A 12,993-nucleotide genomic window follows, 5' to 3' on the forward strand; every position below is an offset into this window, starting at 1 on the left:
TGCTTATCTTGCTGGGATCCTATGACCCCAGCTGACTTCCTGCTCTTTGGGTGGGGAGTTGGACTCGATGATCTTCTGAGGTCCCTTCCAGCCCTAATGTCTATGAAATCTATGAAAACCAGACCAGTGACTAGACTCTGGCCAGGCCCAGCAGGCATGCGCATGTATGGGACTCCAACAGTCAAATTCTTTTATCATGGATGTGTCTGTACAGAGGGATATTAAGCCAGGGTTGTAATCATGTAGTCACAGAGCTAGGCATCGGAGTTCAGCTTTTGCTCAGTTACCTGGGGAAGTCTCATGGTAGGTGACTCAGAGGAGACTATGCTGATGATCCAAGAGAAGTGGTGCTGGCTCCTACCCTGGGGATCTTTAAAAGGAGGCTGGATGAACACCTTGTCGGGGTCATTTGACTCCAGTACTCCTTCCTGCCATGGCAGGGGGTTGGACTTGATGACCACTCAGGTCCCTTCCAACCCTACCAACTATATAGAAGCTGTGCTGAGCTGAGCTTCAGTGGGTGTAAATGTTGATTTTTTTTTTTAATTAGTTGCAGTAATTTTCTAACAATGATTGGGCCTCCAGTGTTATCTGTTTATCAGGTCATCGTTACAAAAGAGCGCACAAAAGGTATTCTATATAATAAAAATAAAATAGAAAATCAAAATAGAAAGCAAAGGTAAAATGTCATGTCTTGTCCCTTCTTCTCTCGTTTCAGGTGTTGGGGCCACTTGTTGCATCTGAATTGCATGCTGTTATTTCTCTAAGCACCGACTTGGACTATCTGCTTCATGCACACTCACGGCACCATGGCCAATCCTCAGGAGCACCTGAGCTGGTCTTCCTCTCCAAGCATGATCAACAAACCTTTCAGTGAAGACAAAGACTTTGGTGGGACACATGGTGAACATGTGCCTGCTGGAAACCATTCTTCACCTGAGATCCTAGATGATGTGCGAGAAAAGGGCTTGCTTCCAGCAGATATAATAGAAAATATGAGCAGTCCTGTCACGGCAGCAGTGTTGACCAGCATCAGTGAAGACTCCAAGGACCAATTTGAGAACAGCGTGCTGCAGCTGAGAGAACAGGATGAATCTGAAACCACTGTTCCTCAGGGCAACAGTAATAATATGGATGGAGAAAGCAACGGTGGGATGGATGACATCAAAGTCCAGTTCAACAGATCAGGCAGTGGGAGTGGTGGGTTTCTTGAGGGACTTTTTGGGTGTTTGAGACCTGTGTGGAACATCATAGGGAAAGCGTACTCCACTGACTACAAACTACAGCAGCAAGGTGAGCCTGGGCAACAAAAATGCATTTTGCATTCTTTCTTCCCTGTGTTATTTTTTTAAGTGATGTTTGCACCAATGAGGAAACTAAGAGCAACTAAAAGCCTATTCCAAGCTTTCCTTTTGACGTTACCTAACACTGTTCCATACCTAACATGCAGGCTTTACATAGGAAGCAGGTAGTCACCATGTAGTGAATGGCCAGCGTAGAATCGTATGAGCTAGAGATAGAGAAGACCACTAATATCCCTTGGCCTCTGTTGAATCCTTGGGGCAAAATCTGAGGCCGAGACAATTATTTAAATTACTAAAGGCTAGAGAAGCCTTTTGGGAACTCCTTTAAGGTTCAGAGTAGTTTTGAATTACTAGTACACCATATACCAGGCAATCCGAATGCATGATTTTCCCCTACTGAGTGTGTATGCTAGTGTTATATCTAGTCCAGTGCTAAACATGCGAAGCATCAGGGTTTCCATCACTTCTCCATGAGACTCTTGAACAGCCTTATCATACACCTTGTGCAGTTGGGAACACTTGCCTTTTCAAATCTTATGCCATTCCTTAAATCTTCCCAACCCTCATAGTATACAACTCTCTGCTTTCTTGGTGTTTATACGTGTTGTATTGGTGGGCACTTTCCTGGCCATGTGCTGTTTGTATTCAAACTGTGCTTTTTATCAGGTGTGCCTGCATCCAGTGTGTAATCTTATTAAAAGGAGAAAGCTTACCTTCTCCGCAGAGAGCCCAAGCTTTCTAGCTATTTTGCTGGAATTATCCCAGGTCTTTGAGGTCTCAAATATGGACTTCCAGGAGATGCAGATTCCTCTCTCTATCTGGTGGTAAAACTGGTCAACCTGATTCTGTACTGGAGTTTGAAGGATATGTAGGAACATCCCCATTCTATCCTGATTTTTTTAAAATAGGTTTTTATACCATGCTCATGATAGTGGTGACTGACACCTAATGTGTTCGTCTCTCTGTCTTCCTGTCCTGGATTGGGCTAGGGTGGGTTTGCTCAGTGGGGTGTTTTAGTAGGGTTTTTGTTTGGTTTCGGGATCTTGTGGGGTTGTTAGGTGTTATTGTTTGTTTAAGTAGACATGCAGCTCTGTATTTTTTAGAGAAGGGAAGTTAAAAGAAATGTACTCTGGCACTCAGAGTAAAAGCTGGGAAGGGATTTTTTTTAGATCCTGGTGAGTTTGTTTCATGGTTTCACCACAACCCCAAAAAGATTGATCTCAGGCATCAACAAGCTTTCCCCTCATTGCAGAGAGCTCTATTCTGCTAGAGGAGTGAAGCTGTTGATCCTGGTCTTTATTCTTTTAGATACCCGGGACCATAGGACTGGAGACCAGGAGCTCAATACAGTGCCCTGTGAGGAACCAGAGTAACAAAAAGGATGTAAGACAGGGGCCAAGCCTGCAGAAACTGTAAGCGACCCTGTAAGGCAGAGTCGGGTGAAAGTCTGGTTTGATGTGCCTGCTTTAGGCTACAGCTTTCTGCTGATTGTTCGCCCTACTGCAAGCTGGGAGAAGGGGGGGACTTTAAACCCTGCTCTGGGCACCATTAGCTGAGCAGCCTAGCGTAGGAGAGCAAAAGCTCCTAACGGTGGGGGGAGAAGAGGTTTCTCTCCTCCAGGGACTTTAAACCCTGTGCCGGGACACTCTGGCTGAGCAGCCCAGCGTGGAGGGGGACTCTTAACCCTGTGCTTGGCAACTCTGCCTGGCTAGGTCTGGGGCCCACACTGAGGCTGGTTTGACACCCCAGTGCAGTTCCCTGGCTGAGGTGATCATCACCTGATTGTTGGACACCTGGCTTTCAACTTGCTGGTGCAGGGGGTGCCTAGGATCACAATCCCAGGCTCCCCCTGAACTGCCAAGTATGATGTGACTGGGATCCGATCCCTGATCCCAGAATCACATGTCCCGCCATACATATGTGACCTGGCAGGAGGCATGGTTGTTGGGGCCAGGGTCAGATCCCATTGCCCCTTTAAATGAATACCCGTCAGTGGCCTTAGAGTCAGTGAAGAATGCCCCAGGCCCCATTAATTCCAGATTGAATTGCTTGCCAACTGTTTTTCATTCAAGAGCTTGTCTCATCTGAGGTATCTTGGTAGTAGTGGCATGGCCATAAGTAGTGAGTGGGAGATGGGCTGTGTGTCATCTGCATGCAGCTAGTATTTGGGCCTTTTGTTGTCTCAGCAGCTTTTTTACTGCCTGCTGCTAGACAGAATTGATCTTTCGGGATCTCCCCAAGCCACTTACCTTCCAGAAAACAGCCTGGGGAAAGGTTAGGCACTAGCAGCTGTCACCAAGAGCTGTTCTCTTCCATCCTTTCCATGAATCTCTGATGTTTGAAGTGCTGCAGCGTGATTTACAATGTCTGATTTTGGAAGCTATGGAGCTTGAGTCTTGCCATTTCAGTAGGACTACCCGAAAGCTTAGGTACCATCTACCATGTTGGCCTATCCACTCTCCTATTTGCTGCATCTTTATGGGCAAGGTATGCTTTGAAATGTGAAAGGAACTGGGAATCTAGTTCAGTGGCTTTTCTGTCCCAGCAGCAGTACAGTATTTAAGAGCTTTTTGAGTTTGTGGCTGTTTGGACATCAGACCAAGAGTATCAAAATTGCAGGCCACGGGCTGGATCCAGCCTATGGAGTCATATCGTGTGGCCTGCAGGGCTGGTAAAGGGCCAGGAATTAGGAGGTAGAGCTTGCTGCCTAAATCTGGGGCGCAGAGCCCCATGGGGCATGCATATCGGTGCCAGCAGGTGAGGGATGACTCCATGAACCCCATCCACTTGCCCCACTCATGTCTGGATCCAGCCCATAAGGGACCCCATGGTTCAGATCCAGCTTCTGGGGGGGCGGGGAGGTACCAGGATGAGTCTGACACTCCTGCATTAGACCCTATGGGAATTAGGGTGACACCAAGTCAGAATGCTGCTTCACGCTGGAATTGCTATTGGCTCACGCAGCTGCATCCTTTGCATTTCATACAATGCTTGACATGCTTTAGTACTGTAACAGTTTCTCTGGGGGGCAAATGGAGGCTCATCTACCCAGTATGGAAACAGCATCTCTGTGCTCATGCCCAAGAACCTTCTCCTTTGTGTTTGCATCCAGAAAAGGCAAAGACTTCATCTTCAAACTGGTTGACCCAAATTGGCTGGGGTTCAGGGCTTCCTTTACAGCACCTATATTAGGATGCTATCCCCCTTATGCTCACCATGTATTGCTAAGAAGCACAACTTCTCCCCTCTCTCCCCATCTTCTCCTGCCTTCTCCCCTGTGCCCCATCACAATCCCTCAGGCCAGCTGGAAGCAACCTCCTGCGAGTACCATCAGTACGCCATGTCCACAGAGCTTGAGTCTTGACATCTTTCAGAAGCACTGCAAGCCCTTTCTGCTCGGGCAGGCATTTAGCAAGCAGAACTAGGCCAAAATACTGTTTAGTGGGGTTCTGCTTTATTTTATTTATTCTAGTTGTCCTCTTAAGTTGTTTTGTTTTTCTTGCTGTAAGCCACCAAAGCCTGTATTGGAAAGGGCAGCATATAAGCAGACACTCAAATATCCTAGGTGGTCCCTCCATATTTATTAAATAACAGCAGCTGCCAGGATTGCTGTTAGCACCTCTGCTGGGCAAGGAAGTTGCATCCTTTTCTCTCTTCAGTGGCGCATGTCGTGATCAGCTGGAGGTTGGATTACTGCAGGGTGCTCTACATGGAGCTACAGCCTATTTGGAAATCTAAGTTGATGCAACATGGCTTACTCTTTTATTACATCCTGCTTCCTGCAAGGAACATGACATGTGCTTCCTGCTCTGCATTTGCTGTCAGTTGATTTTTCTTGACCAAGTTTAAAATGCCGGTTTTGACCCACAAAGCCCTAAGTAGGTTGGATCCTCAGCACTGCATCTGCTTGTGCATGAGACTGCCAGCTGCAGTTTAAAGGCTTGAGCTGCCTAAGAAGGAGAGGATTAAAGAAAAATAGGCTGTGAATGCAGGGTATTTCCAGGTAGGTGTCCTCAGCTCTAGAATTTCTTCCTGGGGTGTTGGTTGTAGCCGTGTTGGTCTAAGGACATAGGCAGACAATGTTCTTTGAGTAAATGTGATATCTTTTATTAGACCAATTAAATAGCTGGACAAATTGTTATTTAGTTGGTCTAATAAAAGATATCACATTTACCCAAAAAACTGTCTTCCAGAATGTCTTCCTTGCTATTATTGTTGTTGTTGTTGTTATTGTTATATATTTTTTGTCTGCCAGAGCTTAGAGCTCAACTGAAACCTTAGTGGATGAGGCAAGGCTTGCGTGACATTTTTAGGGTCACTGTAGGCTAGTTGGATCAAGGAGCAGTTCACACTGGACTTCAAATCCTTTTTCCAAAAGTTCTTTTTAATGTCCTAGTTATAAATCATGCACTACCACTGCTGTGCTTTCTCTTCTGCCTGACCCCTGAGAGTGCTGCATTTGATAATTCTGTTTTGTTTTTCTGTGAACGATGCGTAATCCTGGTCTTAAGGCCAACATCATCTCACAGCAACAATTTGTTTCTGGAAAGCTAAGCCACTGAACCAATCTAGTTGTCTGCTCCAGTATTACCTTTCTGTGGGGGAGAGATTACTGTCTTTCTGCCCAGATGGTCCTTAATCGCTCACACATGCAAGTTCTCAATATATTTTAACTCTGCTTCCACAATCCTCCAGTTGTATGGAGAAAATTTCTTCCCTGTGTGTGCTTACACCCAGAAGTATCAGGAAGTCTGCTACATCCTGGCAGAGAGTGCCACCAACCCTACCTGTGCTCCTGGGTGAAGAAGTTTAAATTAAATCCTGCTTGTTAGGTGCCAGGAGAATAGTAGCGAGCTCTGGATGTAGGACAGGGGTGGGCAAAATGGTGGATCTGGCCAGCAGTTGGATGCCGTTTCTCAGCAGCCCCTGCCTGCATGGCTGGGGCCAGGCTCCATGAAGAACGTAGCTGCAGCTGCTGTGATAGCGCAAGAGTGGGGTTGCCATGGAGACCGCCCCTAGCCATGCTGGCAGGATGTGTGGCAGGGCAGCGGGGGGGGGCCTGCTCCGGAGCTGCTGGGATCTTGCAGTGGGGGCAGCTTGGTCTGGGGCCAGGGCAGAGCTGCAATCTTCAGCCTGGATGCTCTGGGCAGGGGCGCACCACCTTGCAGTGGTGACAGCCTGCTTCTGAGCTGGGGCAGAGCCACAATCTGCTGCCCATGCACACCTGCCCAGAGTGTGCCGGGTGCAGATTGTGGCTCCCAAACCAAGCTGCCCCTGCTGCAAGATCCCAGCAGCTCTGGAGCACCCCCTGCCCTGCCCTGGTGTGCGCCCTGCCAGCTTGGCTGGGGTTGGTTTCCATGGCAACCCCAGCCTTGTGCTGCCATGGTGCAGTTGTGGCTGGGGTCTCCATGGAGACTGGGCCCAGCTATGCAGGCAGGAGCTGCTGGGAAACGGAGTCCACTGTCGGCCAGATCCTTTGCCCAGCCCTGATGTAATGGCTGAAACAGTGCTCATCCTGTCACGTCACGGTGCTGTATCTTGGAACAAGGCTTTGCCTTTCACTCTTGTGTGCGGGCATACATCCTGTGGTGCTGGCATCGCCCTCCCAAAATACTGCCTTTAGATTTCACAGCATGCGGTCAGTATGGTGACCTGTCTGCATGTGGTGGTTCTTGTCAGTCTTCTGTGCAGGGGTGGATCCAGCAATCACAGTGCACTTTGGCTGTGCACTGCCTGTGCAGGGAGGTGAATGTGGTCTAATGCTGGATCTGCTCATGCTTCTTGGTGGATATGGGGTTGTTTGAGAATGGGGAATGAGATCCCGGCAGGGATTGCAGGGTACTGAGATGCTGGAGTGCTCAAATCACCCTCGCCTGTACCTGCCAGAAGTACTTTGGAGGACACAGTTTACGTCAGAGTCTTTATCTCTCATTCTTTGCTCTGGGATGTTTTGGGCCAACATCAGGAAAATTCAGTGCAGTCAAAAGTGAAGCTTGAAGCATCTTCTACATGCTGAGCCTGGTGCTCTCTGGTAGCACTGCATGATGGCAGCACTGAGGGGCGTTGAGAACCCCTTGGTTTCAGAGGAAGTCTCGCTGCATCAGTGAAACTTATATGAGTGTGTTTTTCCATGTTGCTCCATGGTAAGCATGAAGGTTAATGGTTAGACTGAAGCTTACTCAATCAGACTATTCCTGGTAGTTCTTAGATCTTGTAGGCCAAAATCTTACCAGATGCAAACCATCTTTAGAAGTCTTATCCCACCCCTGAGCCCTGCAGTGACTTTCCTTCCTTATTATTGCGTTCTTTATTTTATTGCTGTAGCGTCGCTCAGTCTGGATCAGACTCCGTGTTGATCCAAGGTTTGTTTGCTGCTTTGTTCCTTTAGTAGTTTTTCCTGGACACCAAAGGAGTCACTTTAATCTCCACACAGTGGATTCTATCATGGCTGCTAGCTAAGGCTATTCTGTGCGAGTGTTTAGTATGTGCAGGTAACAGATGCCATGGTTGGAAATGTCATTTTCCAGCTGGCCTCCTGTTTTTAGCTGGGCATAGTTTTCTGGGAAAATCCCTCTGGGGCCAGTCTCTAGGTATCGAAGTCGGGACAGGACAGAACCCTTTTGGCCACCTGTGCTTTGGATGGTAAACCTTTTTGGCAGGCATGCCGCAAGTTAAGCCCAAGCTCAGGTGCCACTCATGCCCACCCTCGAGGCGCAGCTGATAAGAGTTCATGCCCTGGGCTGCTGGAATGGAGGCAGGGGGACGGGCTCAAACTTCCAGCTGCATGGAGCAGAGTGAGGGTAAGATGCTGCTGCAAAAGAAGCATCACCACCAGGAGCCTGGTTATTCCTTCCCAGGCCCTGCAGTTTTACATGGTAGCCAAGGACCCCAAACACTGAATTTGACAGCTGCAGGGCCAGGAAATGTGCAGCAACCCAAGCCTTTGGCCTCCACGTACCTTTAGAGCAAAAGCAGGATGTTCGCATCGTGACTGGGTCTGTCTCATCAAGTAAGTATTGAATGACTCTCAACTGTTACCTATACATCCTGTTTATTTAAGTTTTTCTACCATCACAGAAGAAACAAAAGAAGATGTAAAAGGAAGTTTTGAAAAACAGCAAAGGTTATTAAATGATCATAGCCTAGTTACCTACTGTATTGGTTACAAAATCAGGTCCTTCAGTACAAGGAAATAAAAAAGGCAAGGACAGAATAACTCTTCTGTTCTTTATATAGCAAACACTTTCTTCTCAAGTGTAAAGAAATGCGTAATGTATTATGGCATAATAGCCTTAGAGTTGAATGAAAGTAAACACTGTACTTTCATCAGTAAACTTAATGTCCACACAATCCATAATTCCTTTTCAGGATAAATTTACACACAAATGAATGGTGTGTATTGATCACTTTCAAATATATGAATAATGTTTCTGTAAATTAATAATGCTCCTTATAGTTTCTTTGCTCAATGACATATTCAACTTTATTCTCATGATTGGCCACTCCTGGTATTTTGACAAAAAGTTTCACTGTTGGTTGAATGGTATATTAACTGATATTTCCCATTTAATGATACACCCATAGAAAAATTACTTACTGAAATCAGGCTGATAAGATTAGCACATAACAAAGCACAGTTTGTGGGTTAGGGTCTTTGGACAGCTATATCATGGTGAAATACACATTTCTTTATGTTTGGGAAGGAGAAGATGCGGGTGTTTTATTATGCAGGCAGTGTTACACTGATGGTACAGTGGAACCCAGATAATTCACTTGGTTAGATTCTCTTCCCCGGTGGAGACAAAGATTTAGCAGACAACTGTGCAAGACAGCTGAGGTGCCTCCACGAGGTAGGAAAATGGCACCCTTTGGCACTCTTTGAAGCAGAAGCAGCATTACAACAGCTGTGTGCCTCCTTTTGGACTCAGCAGCCTGATGCAACCTAAGCAGGTCATGAACCATCTAAATATGAACGATCTAAGTACTTCAAAACACTTTGTTGGTGATATCGAATGATGGATTGGATTAGCTTGGTTGTGTCACTTACCAGCTCCAGCTGTGATCAGAACAGTTGTTTGGCTGGTGATTTTATAAGCTGCCCATTGCTGGCCCCATGTTTATTATTTTCCTTTCAGTCCCCACCTTTATCCCCATTTTTTTGGAGCAAAACTCTTATGTATGTTTCCCATTGTTGAAATTAAGCATGTTTCTTTCTATGTGGGTTTGAATTAGATATAATTGTATGATTCCTAATGTTGTAGAGCCACTTGCTGAATTATGTGGTAGAGGGGACCTTAAATCAGGCAGCATCAGTCCACAAGGATGTTCAGCGCCTTGTCAAAAAGATGCTGGTCTCACGAGAGAGAACAAGGGAGCAGGCAGTTGCTGGCTCTGATGTGACCTTGCAGCAGAGTCCTTCATGACCTGGGAGACCTTTTTAGCTATGTCCCATTCCTGTGCATTGCCAGATACGTGGGAAGTCCCGTTTGAGGAGATCTCGGAGTTGCAGTGGTTGGGCAGCGGAGCACAGGGAGCCGTCTTTTTGGGCAAATTCCGGGCAGAGGAGGTGGCTATCAAGAAGGTGAGAGACCAGAATGAGACTGACATCAAGCACTTGCGGAAGCTGAAGCACCCTAACATCATCGCCTTCAAGTAAGTCCTGACTTCTGTGATCTAGGTGTTTTCTAGACACAAAATAACTTCTCTCTGTGTCAAGAGCAGGCCAGGTTTTGAGTTCCCAAGTTCAGGAATCTGCCTGATCCTATCTCCTCCAATAGTTCTAACTGAGGATTTATTCTTTTCTTAACATTGTGGAGAGCCCCCACTAGATACAAGCCATGTGCTTTTTAACCACATTGCTAGTGCATGCAAGCAATGCACTAGCATTGCTTTACTGACTTGGAAGGATCCAGTCTTCCAATTGGGGTAAAAAAGAATTAAAAAATAATTACCTTGAACCCTTATTTGGGTTTTAAAGTTCCCAGGGGCACCTCAGGAATCTTCCTGGACTGTAGCTTTTCTGTCTTAGGATAGGTTCTGGGTCTCATCCTGGCTAAGACAGGTCTGGAAAATTTGTTAGCTGGCTCCAGGATACTTTGTCCTCAGCAGTTCATGGACCTTCTGAAATGGTCTGCACTGGGGACTCTCTTAGAAAGGACAATTGTTTTTTCAAGTCCACCATCACTTAGAACCTGTTTCATCAAGGTACTTAAGCCCATGCCTGAATCTAAGCAACTGTCCCTTTGTTGCACAGGTATGATTTAATGGGAAACACTCCAAAGGGGGCCTCTTCTTTTCTCCATCACTGCTGCTACCCAGAAGTGCAGGTTTTCTGTGTGAAGTTATCATGAGAGCTAGGAGGGACCTGGCTAATGAAGCGATGGAGCAGGTGGTGTGCTGAGTTGGTTTAGGCATGTAGCCAATCCACCTGCATGGCTGCTGCTGTCCAAAGCACATATTGGGAGTAGGAAATCCTGCTTTAGGGGACAGAGGTGAGGCAGTCTGCACATTGCTCCCATCCAAAGTTATCATGTTGCTGTTGGCAGGATCTAAATCCATTTTATTGTAAAACATAAAGGCAAGAGGACCAGTGATGTCAGCCTTTTCCAAGCCCCTTTCTCTTTAAAGGGCTGAACAGAATTGGCACAAGCTTGCTCCTCAGAGCAGACACAGCACTAAGCTGTGTATAACTGGCTTTGCTGTTCTGTGATGCAAGCCAGTAATTTCCTAGTGAACATTGCTGCAATCTGGAGTGCGGTACGGAACATGCGCTTAATCCGTGTCCTAAGACGTCAAGGGTCTGCTGCAACGCGAGTACTGCCACGATGGCAGCAGCCAGATAAAACTGCGCCATTTGCAGTCCTGCTGCATTAGGGCTCTGACCAGCCTAAAGCAGTCAGAGCTGGCTTGGCTGTAGCTTTTCCCAATCTGTCACCCTCCCCATCCCAGAACAGGACAGTTCCACCCATGTGCCTCTTTTTCCAGAAGGAGCATACCATAGGGAAGACCAGGAAGGGCTACAGCTGAGCTAGCTCCTGCCTTCTTTGGGATGATCAGAGCCCCAGTGCAGAAGGGTGTGTACCACCACCTTTCCCTGGGCTGGCTGTGCAGCAGGAGCAGGGCAGTTTTATCTGGAGGCAGCTGCACCTGGTTGAGAATCACTGAGGTAACCTGAGGCAGCACCAGCAGTGGTTCTTAACCAGGGGCAGTTCAGAAAAATAATGGAGGGGTTCCCTGACTTGGAAAGGTTGAGAGCCACTGCCCTAAGGAAACCACGCACTGCAGTCAAAGATCTGAATAATATAAAATCATTATAAGTTTTAATTCACTCCTTCAATAATCTAAATGGTGCTTGAGGATCTTCCCAAGCTAATGGAACTTTATTTGAGAAGGATCTTTACACAGTGTTAATGTTAAACCATGAGATGGGCAGAAACAATTCCTTCATGGCTTAATCATTGTCTCCCAGTATCTACATAGGGGAAGAGGCTTTCTGTCTTTAACCTAGCATAGACATTCCCAAATTTTTCCTATTGTGTGCCCTCTTCCAAATTTACCAGCTGCCTGCATACCCCTAGTAGCATATGTTTTATGTTTTAACCCCTTAAATGCCAATCGCTATTATAATGCAAATTAAATCGGCCATTACACAATTTTTCCCGCATACCCCCACAGAGATGTCTTGCATACCCCCAGGGGTATGCATACCACAGTTTGGGACCCCTGATCTAGCAGAAGAACATGAGTAAGTTTCAAGGGTTGGAAAATGAAGTGGAGTTAAGACTAGAGATGAAGGTGCAAATTGTTATTCTGAAGGTTTTTAACCACAGGAACCACTTAGCCTAGGACTGTGATGGATCCTCCAGGGCTTACAGACTTTGCATCTAAAGCAAATTGCTAACAGATGCAGGGCATCTCAAACAAAAGCCATGAGACTGAGGTGGAGCTCATTTTGGGAGAGGGCCTCTGGCCTCAGAGGAGCTCAGTGCTCCATTTAGGCTTCAGTGTCTCACTTCAAAAGCTGCTGAGTGTTGCTGGCTTCCATGACCATAAGCAAGCTGTGAGCACTTGACATCTCTGACAACCATGTCACAATGGTGTATTTTTTGAGTTCTGCAACTCCCTTTGATCCTCAGCATCGGACTTCCTTTTTATTAACTTATACAATGTATGTGTGTGTTTCCTCTGCTAGGGGAGTTTGCACTCAAGCCCCATGTTACTGCATCATCATGGAGTACTGTGCACATGGGCAACTATATGAAGTGCTGCGAGCGGGTCGGAAAGTCACGCCTCGGCTGCTGGTGGACTGGTCCACAGGGATTGCCAGTGGAATGAATTATTTACACCTCCATAAAATCATCCACCGAGACCTCAAGTCACCAAAGTGAGTCCTTGGGTGCTTAGAGTTTAAAACTCAAACATGCTCTCAGGATGAGACTTGAGAGGGAATTCTCCTGGCAGTGGATGCTGAGTTAGATTAAAGGCCCGTAAAGTTTCTCATGGTGTGGCTCAGAACTTGACAGACTTGTCTCGTATCTCCTCTCTGTTCTGGTCCATCACTGCACAGATCCTGCTCACTCCAAGTCATGTTAGCATGACATCCCTGTGGCATCTATACCAGTTGCTTATGTGAAAAGTAAAGGAAATTTTTCTGTAACAAGATGGTATTTTTACCCGGTTTGACAGAGAG

At 46.6% G+C, this 12,993-nt stretch overlaps 1 protein-coding gene across 3 annotated transcripts in view; it reads left to right on the forward strand.

Moving 5' to 3' along the window:
• The window catches only part of MAP3K13 (mitogen-activated protein kinase kinase kinase 13), a 144,475-nt gene that overhangs the window by 95,243 nt on the left and 36,239 nt on the right, over window positions 1-12,993 (forward strand). For all 3 annotated transcript variants that reach the window (XM_019503794.1, XM_019503793.1, XM_019503795.1), the window contains 3 exons: window positions 719-1,293; window positions 9,773-9,956; window positions 12,496-12,687. In XM_019503794.1, the coding sequence (XP_019359339.1) occupies window positions 792-1,293; window positions 9,773-9,956; window positions 12,496-12,687 (878 nt within the window). In that variant the 5' untranslated portion in view covers window positions 719-791. The remainder of the gene's footprint in view (window positions 1-718; window positions 1,294-9,772; window positions 9,957-12,495; window positions 12,688-12,993) is intronic.

The sequence above is a fragment of the Gavialis gangeticus genome, unplaced genomic scaffold, assembly GCF_001723915.1.
Source record: "Gavialis gangeticus isolate Ggan-Ray unplaced genomic scaffold, GavGan_comp1, whole genome shotgun sequence".
Taxonomy (NCBI): Eukaryota; Metazoa; Chordata; order Crocodylia; family Gavialidae; genus Gavialis; species Gavialis gangeticus.